General features: G+C 33.7%; 1 protein-coding gene across 2 annotated transcripts; it reads right to left on the bottom strand.

The window, feature by feature from the left end:
- Nucleotides 1-1971: 1971 nt before the first annotated feature.
- LOC138692042 (zinc finger protein 436-like) lies at nt 1972-16821 on the bottom strand. Of its 2 annotated transcripts, none has more exons than XM_069814878.1 (5): nt 16669-16821; nt 11871-12329; nt 9693-9797; nt 6523-6602; nt 1972-3187 (listed from the first exon to the last, which is right to left on the bottom strand). In XM_069814878.1, exons 1-5 carry the CDS (start codon nt 16819-16821, stop codon nt 2209-2211), a joined length of 1776 nt encoding a protein of 591 aa, XP_069670979.1. In that variant the 3' UTR covers nt 1972-2208. The 2 variants fall into 2 exon arrangements, with proteins under 2 accessions (XP_069670979.1, XP_069670977.1); XM_069814876.1 differs by having other exon boundaries at nt 1973-3187; nt 6523-6605.
- Nucleotides 16822-22417: the final 5596 nt, after the last annotated feature.

The following is a 22417-nucleotide window of genomic DNA, read 5'->3' as shown; positions in this document are numbered from 1 at the left end:
TTATCATTTGATCTATGAACAAGAGAATGATATTTCTATAAAACTGAATTACTTTAACTATGCAATGAATAACATTAATAACATTTTCAAACCTTGTTTTGTATAAAAATATACTAGAATTAAAGTCTATAAATCATTGGCGAGACCTGTTCTCATGTAAGGAAGTGAAGCTTGGACCATACGTAAATTTGAACAGCGAATCACTGCTAATGAAAAGAAATTTTTTAAGAAGAACTGGTGGCTAATCTACACTAGGCAAGAAGAAAAATTAGGATATTTTGAAAGAATTAAATATTGACCCCATTTTAGAGAAAATTCAAACTTATAGACAGAAATGGAAATTGCATATACTCAGGATGCCTAGAAGAAGGATACCACGCGAAGCACTAAATTACCGCCCTTAAGGAACAAGATCTTTGGGTCGTCCGCTGAAACGATGGAGTGAGATCGTAACGTGATAGGAAAAAAAAAACGATTCTTATACAATGTAAAGCAGAAAAATTGCATTTTTAGCCGTTTGTCATCAGGACAGATGATTGTGAAAACACCCGTAAACATATTATATATTCAATTATTTGGCCTACTAAATAGCAGTCATTATTACTGTTGCAGATTTTCACATTGGTATATATGAATAAATTATAATACCAACACATATTTAAATCAACTCACCTAGACAAATTTCAATGTGTAACAGCTAATAATACAAAACGCAAAAAAATGATGAAAAATTAGAATTTTCAAAATATAACTATTTTAATAGAGAATTTTCTCCCCTTTAATTTGATATAAGAATTTTCGATTTTTGCCTTATGGTTTTTCAGATAAGTCCCATTTTCCAAAATGCTGCGTCATCTGCCACGGTCACTTAGGCTACTTTTGGAGTGATCTTCGTAGCAGTCAATCTCCTCGTCCAGCATTGCTTGTAAAATAAACTTCTTTCTAGTCCCGAAATAGATGCATAGATATCTGGGCATGATCATTAGATTGAAAAAACTTTTTTACATAAAGAAGTAATTTATAATCTTTTACTGTTAGTCATAAAACTGTAAATTTGTGTGTCAGTGATGTTGTACGTCATTTTAATAAGAGTCCAAAAGTAGAAATTACAATTCTGAGGAGGATGGGCATAAACCCTGGGACAAACACCATCGCAGGATTTGTTGCAACAATGGAAATTTGGACAAAAATACCAAAAAAAAAAAAAAAAAAAAAAGCATTTAACACCTGAAGTTAAAACAAGGCGGAGGTATTTGAGAGGCACAAAGAAGCTGAAACTGGACCAACATGAAGCTGCTTAAGGGGTCACATATGATGATGGAGTCTTCTAGACTCTGAAATTTTGTGGCTCATTTCCTGTAAATAGTAATTTTAGAATATTTAATTCTTTAAAACATGATATCTCAGTCAAATATGGTGATACCAAGAAGATATTGGTGTCATTTTGAAGCTTGAAATGTCCTCCAGTGCCTGATAATGAGTAAAATAACATTAATATAATTAATAATTATCTATGGATTTTTTTACATGATTTATGCAAAATAAAATATTATTGTAAGTTATATATATATGGTAATATTTAATTAATGCAAATAAAAATAAAAAATAGCTCTATGTCAGGCACTGAAGAATAGTTTTAGCTATAAAACAGTGAAAAAACTGTGGCTCTATCTTAAAAATTTCATGAAGTATAATGTTTCAAGTTGCATGTCAAAATTATAAACAAAATAATTTTTAAAAACAATTTAGACATAATTTCAAGGGATGTGTTCACATCATTCTCTTTCTGGTACCATTCTCAATTGAATAAAAAGTTTACAGAGCAAAATTATACAAAACAAAATTATCTGTATGTAGAAAGAAAAAAACCTTCTGGAACAGAGATAATAATAGTAGTAATAATAATAATAATAATAATAATAATAATAATAATAATAATAGTAAGACAGCACATGTATTGACCGAGAGTCCTTCCTTTGTAATTATTCATGAGGTTAAATAATGCTGAAAGAAAATAGTACATCACAATAAAGAAGAATGTACAATAATTTTATTTTAAATGAAACTGAATGCATAATGTTGACGAATAACTTATAATTGCTAACATGAACTCAAACGCAGTATACAGAGGTAAATTAAGTTCACCTCCACTTGTTTACAAGTTCTAGAGAGCTCTAAATAGTCCACATTCTTGACTCGCGATACGCTTCATTTATGTCGTCGTTCATGTACTTTAAGACTATTCGAATGCGTGAAACATTTTCCACACGAGTTGCACTTGAATGGCTTCTCCCCAGTATGTAACCGTACATGGGTCTTCAAACTTCCTGAATAAGAAAAACATTTTTCACAAAAGTCGCATTTGAACGGCTTCTCGCCAGTATGTAATCGAGCGTGAGACTTCAAATTTCCCGGATGCGAGAAACCTCTGCCACACACGCCGCACTTAAAAGGAGTCTCGCCACTATGTAGACGTGAATGCGATTTCAAACTTCCGAAGTGCGGGAAAGTTTTTCCACACATGTTGCAGTTGAAAGGTCTCTCTCCAGTGTGAAGGCGTTCGTGTGCTTTCAGATTTGCCAAATGCGGGAATAATTTGTCACATGTAGTACACTTGAAAGGTTTTTCTCCGGTGTGAACACGTCCGTGCCTTTTCAAATTCTTCAATTCTGTGAAATCTTTTCCACAAACATTACATTTGAAATGTTTGAGTTGGGAGTGAAGGCGTTCGTGTTTTATAAGATATCTCAATTGCGAGAAACATTTTCCACAAACGATGCATTTGAACAGCTTGTCACCACTATTACTATGTTGTTCTGCATGTCTTTTTAAATTTCCTATTTGTGTGAAACTTTTCGCACAAATAACGCATCTGTGCGGTTTTTCCCCTGTGTGCGAACGTACATGTATTTCTAAGTGCCCCTTGTGAGAGTAAGGTTTCCCACAAACATCGCATTTGAAGGGCATATCTCCTGTATGTTGTCGAGCATGGGTATTAAGGTTTCCCGACTTTGTAAAACCCTTACCACACACTTCACATTTGAAAAGTTTATCACTTCCCTGTCGCTTACGAATTTGTAACACAGAGTTTTCGTTGCTTTGTCGGACATTAGCATAATCTTCTTTTTGGAGATGATTAATTTGTAACTGATTTTTATTTGCTTCGTTGTTATGGTTAACTGCATCGCTGGAATCAACAAAGACCGCATTCCTGAATAAAGGTTATATTGACTGGATAATACATTATCGTAATCACTAGGACTTGAAAGTTGATTAAATATCATCTTTTATTTTGACATAACAGACAATGCAGGATGCAATGTTAACTCGTTTCATTTCAACACGAACCCATATTATAGCCTACTTTTATTTTATTTTATTTTTTTTTTGCTTTTTTCGGTCTTTTATTATCTATTGGTCATTTTTAGAAAATGTTCTACTTTTGTTGCATTTTTCCCCCAATTTCTGCTTGTTGAACGGACTTTCTTTACGATGTATCGTAGTCTATTTCGAGATCCTACTGCACAATACTTACTCAATTCGATTGCGTCATACAGGAATTTGCCTTATGGTTGCACTATCCTTAACTTATGATCACGTGTGTTACGTGCTTCTAGCAATTTAACGCAACAGAACAAATACTGCAGCCGCAGTGCTCGCAGTGAGCAGAATGTATGTCACAAATGAATACGTAAAAATGCCGAAGTAAATTAAGGGGCGATTCTTCAAACTGGAGACCCTACGAATGTTGATGATTCTTTACTGGAATGCTGAATAAGAGGTATGTCTGGGAATTTCAGGTCTCCCAATATTTAAATATGCACTGACGTGAATTCGAAGACATTGAATAAATAATAATAATACCATTATTATTAATATAATCTTGGTCATTTTTTAAATTTTAGTGTCATATTTTCAGAAATGTAAGGTATTTTATTGGTCATTTTTCTGTGATTTTTAGGTCATTAACTTCCGAGCCGTAGCAATCACACTCCAATTATGTACATTAATGTGAAAATTTGATCCATAGTAGGTCTACATCTGTCAAGATATGGAAGTGTCCTCTATTCTGGCTCTTCTTACATACATTGCTCTGTGGATATATAGAAAGCCTATGTGTAAATACTTAGATATAACACGCTGAGTAAGTCCCTGGAATTGAGAAGCATAATGCTTAGGTAGAACAGTGGTATTCAATCTATGGTATGCGTACATCCAGAATATGTGGGGTTGTTTCATGGGATATGCAGCCCAGTGATTATAGGTGAAGATTCTATAATAATATTTTATTTCTAATACATCAATAATAGAATAAGTACAGTGAGGGAGTTAATAGCGAAATAAGTGTAGTGCCGAAAGGTACTTGTGCAGGTATCAACTTAGAGTTAAGATACAAATTAAATTTATTTTAATTTTTTTTTAAGTGATCGTGCTTCATTTAATTTAGGATACTCGTTGATGTTATTATTATTATTATTTTTATTGTTATTATTATTAATTATTGTTTTTTGTTAGTTGTGTTTATTATTAATTGTCATTATTGAGTGTAATTACTTACCACTGCCACCTGATATATACCCATTTGCAGTGTGAATACATACATACATACATACATACATACATACATACATACATACATACATAGTCCCTTGTTAATTCTTATAACATTGGAAAGCTGTCTGGGGGTACGCTAGCAAAAAAGATTGAATACCACTGAGGTAGAGCTTGAAAGTGTAGGAATATAATGGACGATAAAAAAATAGATCCTATGGGAATAGATATTTAAGAGTTGTTAATTCACTATGAAAAGAAAATCTGGCACAATGTTAATACAATGTAATTGTAATTTTATTTTCTAAAATGAATGAATGAATAAATGAATAAATGAATAAATGAGTAAATGAGTAAATGAGTAAATAAGTAAATAAGTAAATAAGTAAATAAGTAACTAAGTAAATAAGTAACTAAGTAAGTAAATAAGTAACTAAGTAAGTAAATAAGTAAGTAAGTAAATAAGTAAGTAAGTAAATAAATAAGTAAATCAAACAAATCAATCAATCAATCAATCAAATCAATCAAATCATCAATCAATCAAATAAATCAAATTAAATTAATAAATAAATAAGTCAAAAAAATGACTTTCATACTCCATCGGAAAGTCTATCATGCTACCAAAGAGGAGTGCGTTATACGGCAGCAAAAATTTTCAACAGCCTCCCTATCGATATAAAAAATGAAACTCAAAACAAAAGATTATTTGGGGCCAAATTAAAGAAGTACCTAATTTTTCACGCCTTCTATTCTGTAGGTGAATTCATGACATTCAACAAAGCTTCACGAAATTGATACTAAAACTTTGTGTTGTGCTAGTAGACTATATTATAAATCTCGTCTGTATATATTTCATCCAGACTGTAACTATAAATTAAGATTTTATAATAGTATTAAGTTTTTTGACTTGTTCCATATTCTAGCTGTAAGCAATGTATGAATACCATGGAATGTTAATAAATACTGTGACAGCGACGTGAGATTCGAACTCACGACCAGCGTCCCGCAAGAAAGCAGATCGCGCGGGCTTCACGGAGCACTGGGTGACGGCGCGCGGCGAGAGGGGAAAGGCCCTACCCGACGAGGGAGAGTGCGCGCGCAACTGCTGCGTACGGAAAAGGGGGGGGTCGGACCCTCCCGACTCTTCGAGAAGTGCGTCGAAGTGGAGATATCCAGATAATTCTCTGCACACCTGTAGAAATTTCTCGCAACTATGATTTCGCTATGAAAGTAGAAACGCCAGCGAACTCGAGCAGTTTTTCAGTTATTCAGTCAGTGAGTAAGCCAGAGCAAGCAAGCCTTGTGTACCGGAGTTCGACTCGAGTGTGCGTCCGCAACTGTATCAGCATCCGAAGGCCTGAGTTCGAGTGCAGTGGACCGCAGTTGGAGGGACCTGAGTTCGAGTACAGTGAACTGTCTCTGAAGATCTGTGGTTCGAGATACTGTGAGATACTCGAGTGACTGAGCTAGAAGAACTGAGAACTAACAGTTCTGATTTGTAAATAGTACTTTGTAAATATTAGTTAAGATTAACAGTTCATTGTTGTTCGTAATAGTCCAAGTAAATTGTCATTGTCGTCGGTGGAGTGCTATAACGAATACTGTGTTGAGTGAAAATCCAATTGTTGACGAGAGCGTTTAAGGTGAATTGTAGAAAGAAATTATTGTTGTGACGAATAAATTACATTGTTGTTACCAATAAAATTTACAATACAATACAATACAATACAATACAATGGTGAAATGTGCAAGGGTCAGACACTGGCCTAAATGGTTTCTCTTCTTCTCTTCTGTACACTTTATAACTACAACTTAAAATGTAAGTCACGAAATATTAATCACAAAATGTAGCCCACTCATACATAAACATATCATATCTTCATCTGAAGGACAAAATAATCCTCAGTTTCACGTATTAGTGTCCTTCACCAGTGTTTCCAAGGAAATTGAACACATGCAAACCACACTCACCTTCTATTCGTGGCTTCTTCTTCCTCAGCCACTTCCGACAGATTCAGTTCCTCTTTCACAATGTGCGAGAAATGCGACTCCTGCTGAAAGATGTTTTAAAAATAATACTTCCGAATATATACTGTATTTAGATTAGATTTAGATTTATTTATTTATTTAACCTGGTAGAGATAAGGCCGTCAGGCCTTCTCTGCCCCTCTACCAGGGGATTACAACTATAACATGAACAATAAGATTACAATTAATATTAAATTTACAATTACAATTACAATTACAATAATAAAATTAAAGTACGACAAGAATACCTGATTAATGAAAGCTAGACATTTTATCATAGAAGTTAAGAACAAAGAATATTTTTGTATTTACAAAATTACAAATTAAACTTACAATAACAAAATTCTATAGTGATGAAATTACCGGATATTGAGATATTTTGTGGTAGATTAAAAGAACTATTTACAAGAAACCATGTCTGAACGAGTCTCAATTACTGACCAAGTGCCTAGTAAGTTTGCGTTTGAATTGAATTTTATTTCGACAGTCCCTGATGCTAGCAGGTAACGAATTCCAGAGTCTTGGCAGGGCTATTGTGAAAGAGGATGAGTATGAGGAGGTGCGATGGGATGGTATTGTTAGTATTGTTTCATGGCGAGAGCGTGTGTTCAGATTGTGGTGGGAAGAAAGGTAAGTGAAGCGAGACGACAGGTACGAAGGAATAGAAGAGTTCAAGATTTCGAAGAGAAAGAGAAGTGAATGTAAATTTCTTTTCTTATCTACTTTCGTATTTACTTTCACGTGTTAAAATTACCACAACAACAACACACATACACAACACATTCCATCACCCAACACAACACAAACAAGCTGCATTCCGAACAATGGTACACAGACTACTCAACATACCAATGAACCAACAGGATTACAACGAAGAGCTAAACACAATCAAATACATAGCACAAGAAAACGGATACAACCCTAACTTAATAGACAACATAATACGTAACACAAAACAAAACCACAAAAAACAGAAGAATACAACACAAACACAAGAACACAAGAAATACGTCACACTAACACACGAAAACAAAAACACACACAAAATTGCAACTTCATTCAAGAAATTGAATGACAACATCGCATACAGAACAAATAACACTCTACAAAAGCACCTCAACACACAAAGAAATGCAACCACACAGGAGTATACAAACTCAAATGCATCACCTGCAACAATTTCTACATAAGACAGACAGGCAGATCATTTCAAACACGTTAGAAAGGTCACATCACAGCTTCCACATATGCAGAACGCATCAGAAACGCAAACCACACCCACAGCAACATAAATACAGACACGGAAATTCTACACATCCAACCAAAAACCAAGAAACACACTAGAACAATACGAAATATACAGACACACAAAAATACACCCTCATGATATTCTCAACACACGACTCAATTTCAGAAGACACACACACTATTCGACTCCACATTACACTACACAAACACACCCCCACAGGAAGCACAATAAGAAGGCGCGAAAACCAGTAATAACCAGTTCCGAAGATAACCTACAACAGGTTGAAACTAGTCAACGATAACAACAATTTTAACACGTGAAATAAATATAATATATACATTCCGAAGTGATATAGTGTTAAAATTGTGTAATCAAGACGTATAAAAATAATAAATTAAGAAACAGGATATCAGAAACTTGATATTTAATATCCTTCCAAAATATGAGATATCAATCAAACAAAAAATTCATGACATGTAACATTCATTAACACATAATTTTGACTTTATTAAATCGACATCAAATTTTGAATGATTATTTAATGACTAGTAACAGGTTTTCACTCGAAGGTATTAAAGCAAAAATATCGATATATATATATATTTTTTTTTTATTCTTTTTTAGTAGGTTATTTAACGACGCTTTATCAACATCTAGGTTATTTAGCGTCTGAATGAGATGGTGATAATGCTGGTGAAATGAGTACGGGGTCCAGCACCGAAAATTACCCAGCATTTGCTCATATTGGGTTGAGGGAAAACCCCGGAAAAGACCTCAACCAGGTAACTTGCCCCGACATGGAATCGAACCCGGGCAACCTGGTTTCGCAGCCAGACGCGCTAACCGTTACTCCACCTGTTGTGTTTTGCCACAATATATTTTACCTTAGAATTTTATCAAGGTATTTCGTTTCAGGAACAGACTTGTGGAAATTCTTGTAAGGAGATGTGCTAACAGCTTGTTCTTGATGTTAGAAAGCAGCTGTTTAAAATGTATTACTCTCTTACAGTCACCATTTAAAAACTGTGATTGTTATTGTTTACATTATTAATAAAATTTGTGCTTAACAGATAAGCCATCTGTTAGGATGGATACTGAATATTCTAGACAGGGGTTCAAATTCCATCCCCGAAACAATTTCTCCACTGTAATATTTAATTTTTCTTATTCGTTTGTATTGTTACAACTTTCATTAATTTAATGGTGTCCCTACAGCTCAATACTGCAGTTATTTTCTAGTATCACTGCTGTTATTTGATCAATATTGTATTTTTATTCATAATATGACATTGAGTGTAACTTTAATAAATTACATGGCTACCCCACTACCTGTATTTCCAACTCCCATATGTAACCTAACCTAACTGAACCTATAAAATTTATATTACATGAATGAAAATGAACAATTAACAGAAAGTCAGTTGTTCAAATTTATGTAACTTTATTTCTATCAATGCATATCAAATCCAAAGACCTTGTATAGTATTATATACAATGTCTGTGATCAAACTGCCTTCAATATGGCGTAATAAAATTCGTGTGTGGCAACATATTTCTCGCTGTAGTGTGAAGACATACGCACTGTTAGCTGTCTCCACACACATATTACATAGTTCATAGTTCTCGGTGTATTGCATTACGAGCCCCAATCTCTCTATATGAATATAAAGGCTCTTTACTATAACAAAGTGATAAAATTCAGTAATCAATGTCAATTGAACTATTCAAAGTAAGAAAACTTCATAATGACGTGGTATGATCTTTCAATAAATTGTGAGTGAAAAGTATCCACAATGTTAATATACTACATTGTTCTAAAACATGAATTACAAACGCAATATCATAAAAACCACACTCCACTCACCTCAGATTCACGCTTCATTACAGGGTCTGTATTTGGCACTGGATTTTCCTCAATTTTAACCTCTGATACGATATCATAGATAGATTCCAAACGCTCTTTCTTTATCTGAAACAAAATTAAATGCAATGCGTTTTCTTCCAGAATAAACAATATAAAATAAGAATTTATTCTTGTTAGTCATGTTATGATTCCAAGTCGTATAACAAGCAATTTCAGTCAATATGCCAGTTCCCTGCGAAATGCAACTTGCAGAAAAATATGACGTCAGAAGAATGGACTGGTAAAAGGTGGTATGTAAAATGGCAGTTTAATTTGAAAAGACAAAGAAAATTTAATATTATGCTATCAAATGCTGTTTTAATAGGTAAAGTTAGAGACAGGAGGCAAAAGTCATCTGTAATTTAAAAAGATTACTGTATTCAAGTGATTATAGAACAATAAAAGTCACATGGCGAAAAGAAGAATACATACAAATTAACTTCAGGCAGTAAGTGATCGATCTAGCGGAGTGAGGATTAAAAAATATGTGCGTTTGCTGCGCAGACGCAAAGAGGAAGCTATGCATAATCTACTATCTTGCCCAGAAAATGAATAGGATAGGATAAGGAAAATATACATTGAAGAATCAATTCTAAAACTAAGTTTGAAAATATGCAACTGGAATGGAATTTTCTGGAGGGGAATACTATGACTCAGCACTGCGACATTTTACGAAATATTATGATAACCCTCAAACAAGACACTTCCCAAATTCACACTGGCTGACTGTACTAAGGTTTGTTGCGTACTTGGGTTTCGATCAGGGAACCTCCTCTTTGACTCTAGGCCAGTAGCTTATAGAAAATTATGTATGTATTTATTCACACTGCAAATGAGTATATACCCGGTGGCTGTGGTAACTAATTACACTCAATAATGACAATAAAAACACAATTAATAATAATACTAATAATAGTAATAATTAATAACAATTATAATGATGATGATAATAGTAATAATAATAATAATTATAATAATAATAATAATAATAATAATAATAATAATAATAATAATAATAATAATAATAATAAGAGGGAGCATCCTAAATTAAATTAAGCACGATCACTTAAAATAACATTTAAAGTAAATCTAATTTGTATCTTAACCCTAAGTTCGAACTAAAACCCACGAGTATGATATGTTCATATCTGCACAAGTACCTTTCCACAGTACACTCATTTCGCTGACAATTCACTCACTGCACTGGAACTACGACACATTTCACTGATTCTATCCTGATTTCACTAACACTTCAAAAGCTTCACTGACAGAAACATACTTCACTTACACAGCACACTTCACACTTCACTGATACAACACTTCAATAGATAGATAAATTAAAGAAATTTTTAGAAATAAGGAACATTTTGATATCTCGACAAAGGAGAACTGGGAGGAAAAAACTAAATTATAAACAAATTCATAATAAAAATAATGATAATAATAATGACTAGCTATGTAAGGTAAAAGGTGTAATAAAATTGTTTAACTTGAAACATAGGGACTAGGTAAGATAAATATAATAGATGTTTGAATAGAACGCATTTTCTTAACACAAGTACTTAGAAAACAGAAATGTAACAGGATTACCATTAATGGATATTATGTAAAATGTAAAATTTATATTATATTTCTGTGAAAATTAATATTCGTATATTTGTAGGAGTAAAGATTCATTTCTCTGAACTTTCAATCAATGAATTCATTCATATAAAATAAGAATAGACGAGCTTATTATAGGTATAAAAGAGGAAAATTATGACGTAATGAAAACATAAAGAATTTTGGACGCATCGAGTTCTTTGTCACAAAAAACCGCGAATTTTTTAATTTACAGGTATTGGTATGCCTGCATAAGCCATGAACGCAGTTAGCCTGAATGGAGGTAGAACTCCACGTTTTCTTGACCTTGACACAAATAAGTTGCAGTGGTGGCAACATACCGCAAGTGTCTTTTGCTCCCGGGAAAAACTCGGTATTCCATTTGATTGGAGACATTCTGTGTATTTTACTAACAAGAGGAATCCCTACACCACTCAGAACCTTCCAGTCTGTAGATAGTTCCTTCAAAACCTGAGGTACCGGACAGCCATTATTCGCATATAAAAACATAAATATTAATAAAGTTTGTAAATTTACCTGTGTAAACAGATTCATGTCTTCCACGTATGTGTTATTATTTCTTCCTACTGTCAATGGGTCTTGCTCTGTATCTGTCTTCTGACTCATTTCATGATTGGGATGAGACATAAGTTGACGTCTTTTTATATTTGTGTCACCAGTTATTCCTTCTCCAAATCGACCATCCTCTAGTTCCATCTTTATAGAGGACTGACACTTGCTTGAATCTACGCCATTACTTGTTTTTTCTGTAAGTGGATCAGCCTTTGGTACTATCCTTTCAGAAGTCAGAGACACGAACTTGTATCTTTCTGCAACAATGTCAATATTTCTTTCTTCAGCAAATGGTTCGTCCTCTCGTTCCATCTTATAGCATGGCCAGAACATAACCTGACATCTGTTTGTATCTCCATCACCATTTATTTCTTCTTTCAATGGATCGATCCCTGGTTCTGATTTAATGACATCCATCGCTTCCTAAGGTTGAGACAGAAATGTACATTTTCTCAATGAATGTGAAATGCTCAGAATTACAACTCTGTGCACAGTAAAAGTATCTAAGAAAATAGTAATTTACAATTTGCGTTTTTATTTTCTGCTAAGTCAGTCATTAAATACAATAAATAATGTTAAAATGTTCAATCTTATGATTATCAATTTAATATTAACATTTGTTAATACATGTTAAAAATAAATAATGTATAAACGTTTTCACCTTTTCACCTAATAAGTAGTAATATGTACAGTAATAATAACTCCCGAGTTTTATGTATTTTACTTGTTGGAAAAAAGTGTTTTACGTTACTCTTTTTAGGTTATAAATATGTCTACAATGTATAGGCTAACTAATTATATTCTACTTAGTATTGAAATACATAAAACTGACGGTACAATGGTTTCAGCCACATGTGTATTTTAAATTGTCACAATTTTAAATTCAAATACGTTTTTCAAACGTTGTGTTTAAATATATGATATTGTATTTGTAATATATAGCTCAAATTATGTAAAGTTTTGTTGATCTAATTTATATACGTAATATAAAATTAAATTTGCTTCTTCTTTTAGTTGCTTTTAAGCATATTTTGTGTTTGATGAAATTCGTGTGCTATTAAGTCATTCTTGAACATCTGCAAAATATATATATTTATTTTAATAATATTTTGGTTATTTGGATTGAAATTCAAATGTTAATATAAATATTAATAAAATTACATGTATACGTTTCCATTATTAAGTTGACGCTGTTTAAGAAAATACTGTAATAAAATAAATTATAGACAGTTCAATTTTGTCTTCAAAGAAGTAGATAGGTGACACACTCATACATCAGTATTAATAAATAGCATATAGAAAATGATTGTAGGTGAGATATTTTTTGCATTCCATTATTTCTGCATTCATTATCATTATCATTCTAGTGTCATGTACAGGGACATAATTTTATTTTACTGAATTTACGCGTAATTTAATAATCATTAAAATAAATTAACATTAATATCTAAGGAACTTTCCTACGTAGATCATTCAAATCTAATAAAATAAACATAAACGAATCGCCGCTCTGTTATGACTCGTACACCCGCAGAGTTGCTCAGGATGGCTTGATCTTGGCTGGGTCTGCCTTCTTCTTGGAGCTCTTCGCTCTCGTCTTGAAGATCGCAGGGTCGAGGTGGTTATACGGCATGACACACCAGTCCACGCTCTGTGTGAGTGGGTTATTCACATCAGATTGGAGCAGATGGGGTGCGATCAACACGAACATTTGCTCAGCCCAAGGTGTTAGGTCCATGGGCGTGAATTTGAACTGCCACTGGTGTACCAGCATCATGCGGAAGTACTGCGTGAAGTTGACGCTGTTATTATAATTCAGTTTTTGAAGAAGAATTTTCAATGTACTTTCATATTAATCTGTAGTGATATTATTATTGTATAAGTTAACAAGTAAAATAGATAAAACTCGCGAGTCATTATTACAGCATACATATTATGACTTATTATTACAACACCAATTTGAGGGTTTAATTTAAGAGAAAACAAAAATTCCACTAAGATGTAATTGAGATATCACAGAAGCAAGTTGTATTTGATGATGCCGTAAAAGGCAAAAACGTTCACATTTTATTTATACTTAACATGTATTAACAAATGTCAATATTATATTAATAAGTCATACAATTGAACATTTTAACATTATTTATTATATCTAAATAGTACCTAAATTCGAACGCCTTCATATAAATAATTATCTAGATTTCTAGAAGTGAATCAAACGGAAGCAATTTGTTTTTATTTAATAACTGCGTTCTGTGAGGTGTAGGCAATGGTAAACACAAATACTTTCAAAATAATAAACAAAAATATTTACCTGCAAGTTTTACGGACCAATGTAACTCCACAATAATAACTGGAAACAGTTTCCAATTATTCAAGATTTCTCCCCTCTAAACTTCACTTCGTACATTACGAAAGCAAACTATTAAAATCTAATACACGATTTCATAATCAAATTTGCAGAGAGGTACAGGCGGAATTAATGGAGAAACGAAAAACTTCAGTTCACAAATGCTAAATCGATTACTGCTACACAATTAAACAATTATAAACTATACACAGAGTGCACCATTATTCTCAACGACTTTACCACTAATGTTAATCCTTACTCTTATTACTCAATTTTCTTTCATATGTGACTCACAACGGCCATTAGGAAAGTTCATAACAGAGAGGGTTTGGAATTGAATGGGTTACATCAGCTTCTTGTCTATGCGGATGTCGTGAATATGACAGGAGAAAATCCACAAACGATTAGGGATAAACGGAAATTTTCCTTGAAGCAAGTAAAGTGATAGGTTTGGAAGAAAATCCCGAAAAGACAAAGTATATGATTATGTCTGGTGACCAGAATATTGTACGAAATGGAAATGCAAAAAATTCGAGATTTAACCTTCGAAGAGGTGGAAAAATTCAAATATCTTACAGCAACGGTAACAAATATAAATGACACTCGGCAGGAAATTATATGCAGAATAAATATGGGAAATGCCTGTTACTATTCGGTTGAGAAGGTTTTGTCATCTACTCTGCTGTCAAAAAATCTTAAAATTAGAATTTATAAAACAGTTAGGCCTATATTACTGGTTGTTCTGTATGGTTGTGAAACTTGAACTCTCACTTTGAGAGAGGAGCAGAGGTTAAAGGTATTTCAGAATAAGGTGCTTAGGAAAATATTTAGGGCTAAGAGGGATGAAGTTACAGGAGAATGGAGAAAGTTACACAACGCAGAGCTGCACGCATTGTATTCTTCAGCTGATATAATTAGGAACATTAAATCCAGACGTTTGAGATGGGCAGGGCATATAGCACGTACAGACGAATCCAGGGATGCATATAGTGTGTTAGCTGGGAGGTGGGAGGGAATAAGACCTATGGTGAGGCTGAGATATAGATGGGGGAATAATAATGGATTTGAGGGAGGTGGAATATGATGGTAGAGAATGGATTAATCTTGCTCGTGATAGGGACCAATGGCAGGCTTATGTGAGAGCAGCGATGAACCTCCTGGTTCCTTAAAAGCCATAAGTAAGTAAGTTATCTTAATATAGGTGGCTAAATGGCCGTCATGCTGCATCACATACCAGAAAGAAAGACCGTAACAGGAAGATAAGAATATTCAAAATGATTACGCTATGGAAAATCTTCTAACATTTTGAATAGGAATATGTTTGGTAAACGCAATGTTGCAAACCAATTTATTAGTTTGTTAACCAAAACTGAGTCCATTTATAATAATCTCGATTTAATTTGTATTCCTTCTGAAAGATGTATTAAAATGTGAAAATAATAAGGGTTAATAAATCTGCAGTGCCTGGGAAAAGTGACACAAGTCAGTTTCCGCAAACCTTTTTGATAATTTATTGACAACTTACGGAACATCTGCTCGCTTGGAAAAAGAGACATAAATATTTCTGCCATTACAATAATTCATACAGAAAAAAATCAAATCGACATGAACGAGTGTAAATTGTCAATAAATTATCAAAAAAATTTTGTGGAAACTGACTTATGTCACTTTTCCCAAGCACTGCAGAAATTATGTTTTAACATGACCAATTTCAACACTTTTATCACAGCCACAACACATTGCAATTTTTACTCCACTATGGAACTAATACATTGATTAATGCTCAAAACACATCCTTAACGAACTAAACGTAATTATGACGAATGAAGACAAAAGTCGCCCGCCATCACGTTCCACATCTTCCACCAGATGGCACTTGACACGACGTAAATAAAGGAGGGCAACATTTGTAAACGAAATGATACTTAACGTGAGGACTGTTACTATAGGCATGTAGTATTATTTGACAGGTTAGGTTAGGTTAGATAAAGTGTGTAATATGCGACAGGTTAGGTGTGTAGTATTATGTGAGAGGTTATGTTAGGTTAGATTAGGTGTGTAATATTATGTGAGCAGTATTGGTGACACTGCCTTCACACCGTCACATTCAGGAGAATGTGGCCATTCTCTTCATTCACACACGACGAATTTGGTGTATAAGTAAAGTACGTATTTGGAGCGGGTTGAGTGGGCATACAGTTCTCCCAGTGATCACATCCAATTTCCATTACTCCATACCATAAATCCTAGGCATTGGCAAACTATTTTAACAATTTTATCTAGTGCCAGGGACATAAGTAACCTCCATCTGAATTTGATAGTTAACCCAAACTGAATCCATTTATATCAACCTTTATTTAATTTGTATTTCTGAAAGATACATTGAAAGGATATATTTCAGAACACGGATACCTTCCTTTCAGTCTTACTCCAAAATTCCTTGTACACACAAAAAAATATTATTGGCACTCGTAAGCATGATGATGCGCATTCGACAAACACAGACAAATGTGCTCTTTTTAGTATTTGAGATAATTCTTTCCAGCGGGTATCCGTAGAACTCATTATTTCTACGTTCATTGTATGGTCAAAATGTGTATCAATTCACAGTGAAATGTTATTACGATCAAGTACCCGTACGTGCTACTGATACACATTTTGATATACAATTTTATATTTATATTTATTTTATTTATATTTTACATTATTGTACTAGTAAAATATTAGTTATTACCATAATTCAATAAGGTAAGAGATATGAGGCAAGACGGTAAAATATAGAAAATTCTATAATTTTAGGATATTTTATTACTACTTACTTTCTATCTATCTATCTATCAAAAAAAAAAAAAAAAAAAAGCTATAGAAGATTTAAATTCTTGGTCAGCATAAAATTAGAGGTCATTTTCACATCAGCAAATTATACAGTGTGTTCACAGAAATATTCTGTGATTATAAACTGCTATAATTTTGTAACTATGCGTATTACGAAATTCATTTTTATAAAAAAAAAAAATTATGTAGTATATAGAAGCAAATGATATCTTTAGAATAATAATTGCGATGGTGTAGGATAGGCTACCCGTATTGGTGTCATAATTAAAATGGACAACTATTTAGGTTTAAATCAATAAAATAATAATTTGTTAAAAGCAGGATGAAGAAAGATTCAACTTGGAATGGAATCAAATTTTCGGGAGGGGGCTTTATGACCTAGCACTGCGACTTTTTACGATTTATTGCCAAGACCCATACTAGCTAGTTCGCTGCGTACCCAGGTTTTGAGTAAGTCAACCCCCTCCGTGCGTTGCCAGCTGTCGATAAGGGAATGCTATGAAATAGAGAAATGGTAAGAGAAAGATGTAGAAAAAAAAATTGTGACCTCGCCCCACTGAAGGACCAAAAAAGAAATAATGTTGTCCACACCTGTAGAATGACGGTTAGCGCGTCTGATCGCGAAACCAAGTGACCTGGGTTCCAATCCCGGTGGGGCAAGTTACCTGGTTGAGGGTTTTTCGGTGTTTTCCCTCAACCGAATATGAGCAAATGCTGGGTAACTTTCGGTGCTGGACCCCGGACTCATTTCACCGGCATTATCACCTTCATTTCATTCAGACGCTAAATAACCTAGATGTTAATACAGCGTCGTAAAATAACCCAATTAAATAAATAAAAAACATGAATTTTATTTTTATTAATTCTCAATCAATACTGGCATTCCTGCAGCTGCTCTAATTTTCACTGGTACACCTGTAACTTCTTAGTTCTTTAGAATTTAATTTTTTTTTTAATTTATGGAACGATTGCTATACAAATTACACTTTCATTTCATTTAATTCTCGAGCAAATCTCCATTAAGCATAAATAATTTTGCACTCCACAACCCAATTTTCCATTTTCTCGCCATACCTAATTCGATATCCCTCTTCAAGTTTTTGTTCCAGCAGGTTTTTGCCTTCATGAGAAGTTTTACTAATATTTCCCCTGGATTCATTACTTCCGATTCTCAGGGTTATTGATCTTAATAGGGCTGCGTTCCCTTTTCTACTCATTTCACTGTTGAGGATGTTGCCCTTGTTTCTTCAGGCATGGGCTTCAATTCTTCCCTGGGCGATAGTTTGCTTTTCCATTCACTCCACTATTTAAGGCTGTCTAACAGTTGAGAACTTCACACGTCTCTCTGCGCAAGGGGCCCTTCGTCCAGATACTACACAGTCGGATAACTGTGGCCTGGGGTTAGTTACCCATCATCAGTACATAGAACCTAATTATATTCATGTAACTTACAATTTTTTTACTTATTTAACGACGCTGTAACAACTACGAGGTTATTTAGCGTCGATGAAATAGGTGATAGTGATATAATATTTGGTGAGGATTCGCCATAGATTACCTGACATTTGCCTTATGGTTGGGAAAAACCTCGGAAAAAACCCAACCAGGCAATCAGCCCAAGCGGGAATCGAACCCGCGCCCGAGCGCAACTTCGGATTGGCAGGCAAGCGCCTTATCCGACTGAGCTAACGCTGGTGGCTCTTACAACAATTAACGGTTCATCAATTTATTAGAAGTTAAGAAAATAGATTCTATATTTTTCATTTAGTCACACTAAGGCAGTGTATTGAACACTAATACATGACGCTTTTCTTTAAATGCTCGCACTAAGTAAGAGCATTCCAAATTCTAACACAAAAATTCATTGGGGAAAGCATGTATAGAACAGGTAGTAAACGGGCAGGAAGGGATGGTTAGGGGTTGGGGTATTCCTCTTTTCCTAGAGGCGACGGTCAGGAGGAAGTGAGGTGGGTTGGAAGCTTTGTTAATTTATGACACAAAACATAGTTCCCTAAACCTGACACATAAGTTCAAATTATAAAATTTACTTTGTTTAATTCATGTAGCATTAACGAAATTAAATAAATAATAAAAGATCAATAACTGAAAATTACAAAATTATATTAAGATAATTAATACTGGGAAGTTTACTGCCTGTCGGGTAGTAACACAGCTCGGGAGGCAACCTCACAGCTCGAGAACAAACTTCATATTAACCCCAATATACCACAGAAAGTAGGATCACCCTCGAGGAAGACGAAAATAGGTTTCTGAGTGGATGCCAGCATTTCAGAGATGGATTATACTCACGGTTTAGAGTCGGTATTTATGAATTCTATAGAATTTGACAATGTATGAATCTGAATTAACACGATTGTATCGTTATCTACAATCGTGTTAATTCAGATTATTATTTCGTATTATTATAGCACGAAAGTAGGCCCTTTGAAGGGAGTTATTATTAGCAATGGAGGATAACGATCTTAAGGGGCCACTCAACTTAAAAATTGGAGAAAAAGTGTCATAGAAATTAAATATTAAATTTCTACACTAATTTACCTGACAGAACTAAATCAATACGCAGAATTCTTCCCCTATTCATTGAGAAGTCACAGTCAAATGCACAAAGCCAAAAAATAAAAAATGATAATTAAAAGTGATATTTCAATTAATGACTGATTAAAAATTGAAATATTTTTTATTTTGAAAAGTATTGGATCTAATGAGCTGAGATTTTGCATGTTAACTTTCCATGTGTATATTAAACTTTTTCTCCAAATTTGAAAAAGATTGGTCAAATAGGAAAAATGTTCCAAAATACAGTTGAGTGTCCCCTTAATGCAAAAGAGACAGAGTTAAAATTACGATTTAAAGATTTCCGTGTTTGTATACATCTGAAGTGAGATTACTGTAGTATGAAGTCAGCGATGAATGCAATGGAGGGGGAAAGGAACTGACTATCCTGTCCCATTATCTCGTGGCTGAGTTGCCTCATAAGTGGTGTCGTGTGCCTTTTTAAAGTGACATGTATTTATCTAGGCTGACGAGTTTACTTCCTTGGTTTGAATTATAAATTATTTAAAACTAGCGTGTAAGAGGGCCTTAGACTAGAAATGTTTAGTTTAAATGTAGTTCTGTTTATAAGTATGCATAAGGATGTAATTATTTGACTTATTTGAACTGTTGTATCAGTGAAGCGAGGTGAGTCAGTGAAGTTATGGTTTTACAGTGCAGTGAACAGTTCCGATCAGTGATAATTTATAGTGTCAGTGAAATGTGTCCTATAGTGTCAGTGAAATGAGTTACAGAGCGTCAGTGAAATGTGTGCTAAAGTCTCAGTGAAATGCGTCATAGTGCCACTACAGGGAATGAGATGAGAGTAAAGTGAAAGACTATTGAAACTTATGTAGGACCTATAGATAATTATGTAGGTTGTATTGTAAAATTAGGTATTTTATTTTATGTTTTATTATTATTGTGTTAAATTGTATTGTGTATTATTATTGTATTGTGTGTAAAATTGTATATGTGTTGTAAAATTGTATTGTGTATTGTAAATTTTATTGTGTATTGGTTATCATTTTATTGTGTATTGTTAATATTGTATATACCACTGCCACCAGGTGCTTGCCCACTTGCAGTGTAAATAAATACATACATACATCACTTGTGAGATTCAGATCTGTCTTCGTATAGTTGATTAAAGAGTAGTTCTCAACATTATTCAGACAGAGTTAAAATAACATTTAAAGGTTTTCAGTGCCTACATTTCCGAACATTATTCATAGTGACTTCAATTGATTAATTAAATATATGACTTTTAAGGAACCCGGAGGTTCATTGCCGCCCTCACATAACCCTGTCGTCTGTTCCTCTCCTAAGCAAGATAGTCCAATCTCTACAATCATATCCCACTTTTCTCAAATCCATCTTATTATTATCCTCTCATATACGTCTCGGCCTCTCCTAATGTCTTTTTCCCTCCGGTCTTCCAACTAACACACTATATGCATTTCTGGATTCGTCCATACGTGCTACATGCCCTGCCCATCTCAAATGCCTGGATTTAATGTTCCTAACTATGTCAGGTGAAGAATACAATGCGTGCACTTCTGTGTTGTGTAACTTTCTCCATTCTCCTGTAACTTCATCCCTCTTAGCCCCATATATTTCCCCAAGTACCTTATTCCCGAACACCCTTAGCCTCTGTTCCTCTCTCAAAGTGATAGTCCAAGTTTCGCAACCATACAGAACAACCGAACTGTTTTATAAATTGTAACTTTCAGTTTTTTTGAGAGGATTTATATATGTACAGTATAAATTAGCGCATATTACATTTGTATTCTCTAACTTAGGATTTCTTTATCCGTATTATCTCCATTATTTATTTAGTTATTTTTATTTATTTTAGGTTATTTTACGGCGCTTTATCAACAGCTTAGGTTATTTAGCGTCTGAATGAGATGAAGGTGATAATGCCGGTGAAATGAGTCAGGGGTCGAACACGGAAAGTTACCCAGCATTTGCTCATATCGGGTTGAGGGAAAACTCCGGATAAAACTTCAACCAGGTAACTTGCCCCACCCGGAAATCGAACCTGGGCCACTTGGTTTTGCGGCTAGACGCACTAACCGTTACTCCACAGGTGTGGACTTTTTAGTTTATTTCTAATATATTATTGTTTCAGTTTGACATACAAAACTAAGTAAATTCTTTTGTTTGTTAATATTATATCATATCTGATATTTCATTCTCCTATCTCCATTTAGTTTCTAGCTAATTTCTTCATTCTTATGGCATTAAAGGATAGTTCAGAACACTAATATTGCTCAATCGGTCCTCGAATTTAATAAAAAAAATAATAGTATGTAAAATAAATTTAACGCGGTATTTTTCTTGTGTGTATTATTATTTTATTCAATTTCTAATTAATACTCATATGAATTTTCTATCTTTAAAAGAAAACATCATGTAAATAAAAAAAAAATTAGACAGGCTATATAGAAAAAAAATTGAATAGGAGAAGGGTTTCAGAAATAAAATCTCAATTATGGCAATAATACAACACATTCCGTTAATATGAACCAACACATCTGTATTCAAAATTACAATTTAGGAAGGAATGGATGCAAAAAAATGAAATGGAAAATATGTCTTTTCATTAATGGATCATTAAGAAACAATAAAATCTTTTCAAAAAAGCATATTATGTTTCTTTATTCTCATGTGCAGATAAAAAAAATGAAGCAGAATACAACAACAGTAACATAAAATTCATACGTTTTTCAAGATTCCAAATACTACTGTCAACATTTATTATAACAAG

The sequence above is a fragment of the Periplaneta americana genome, chromosome 16 (genome assembly GCF_040183065.1).
Source record: "Periplaneta americana isolate PAMFEO1 chromosome 16, P.americana_PAMFEO1_priV1, whole genome shotgun sequence".
NCBI lineage: Eukaryota > Metazoa > Arthropoda > Insecta > Blattodea > Blattidae > Periplaneta > Periplaneta americana.
Note: the sequence above shows the minus strand (reverse complement) of the source record. Positions and strands in the feature narration are given on the sequence as shown.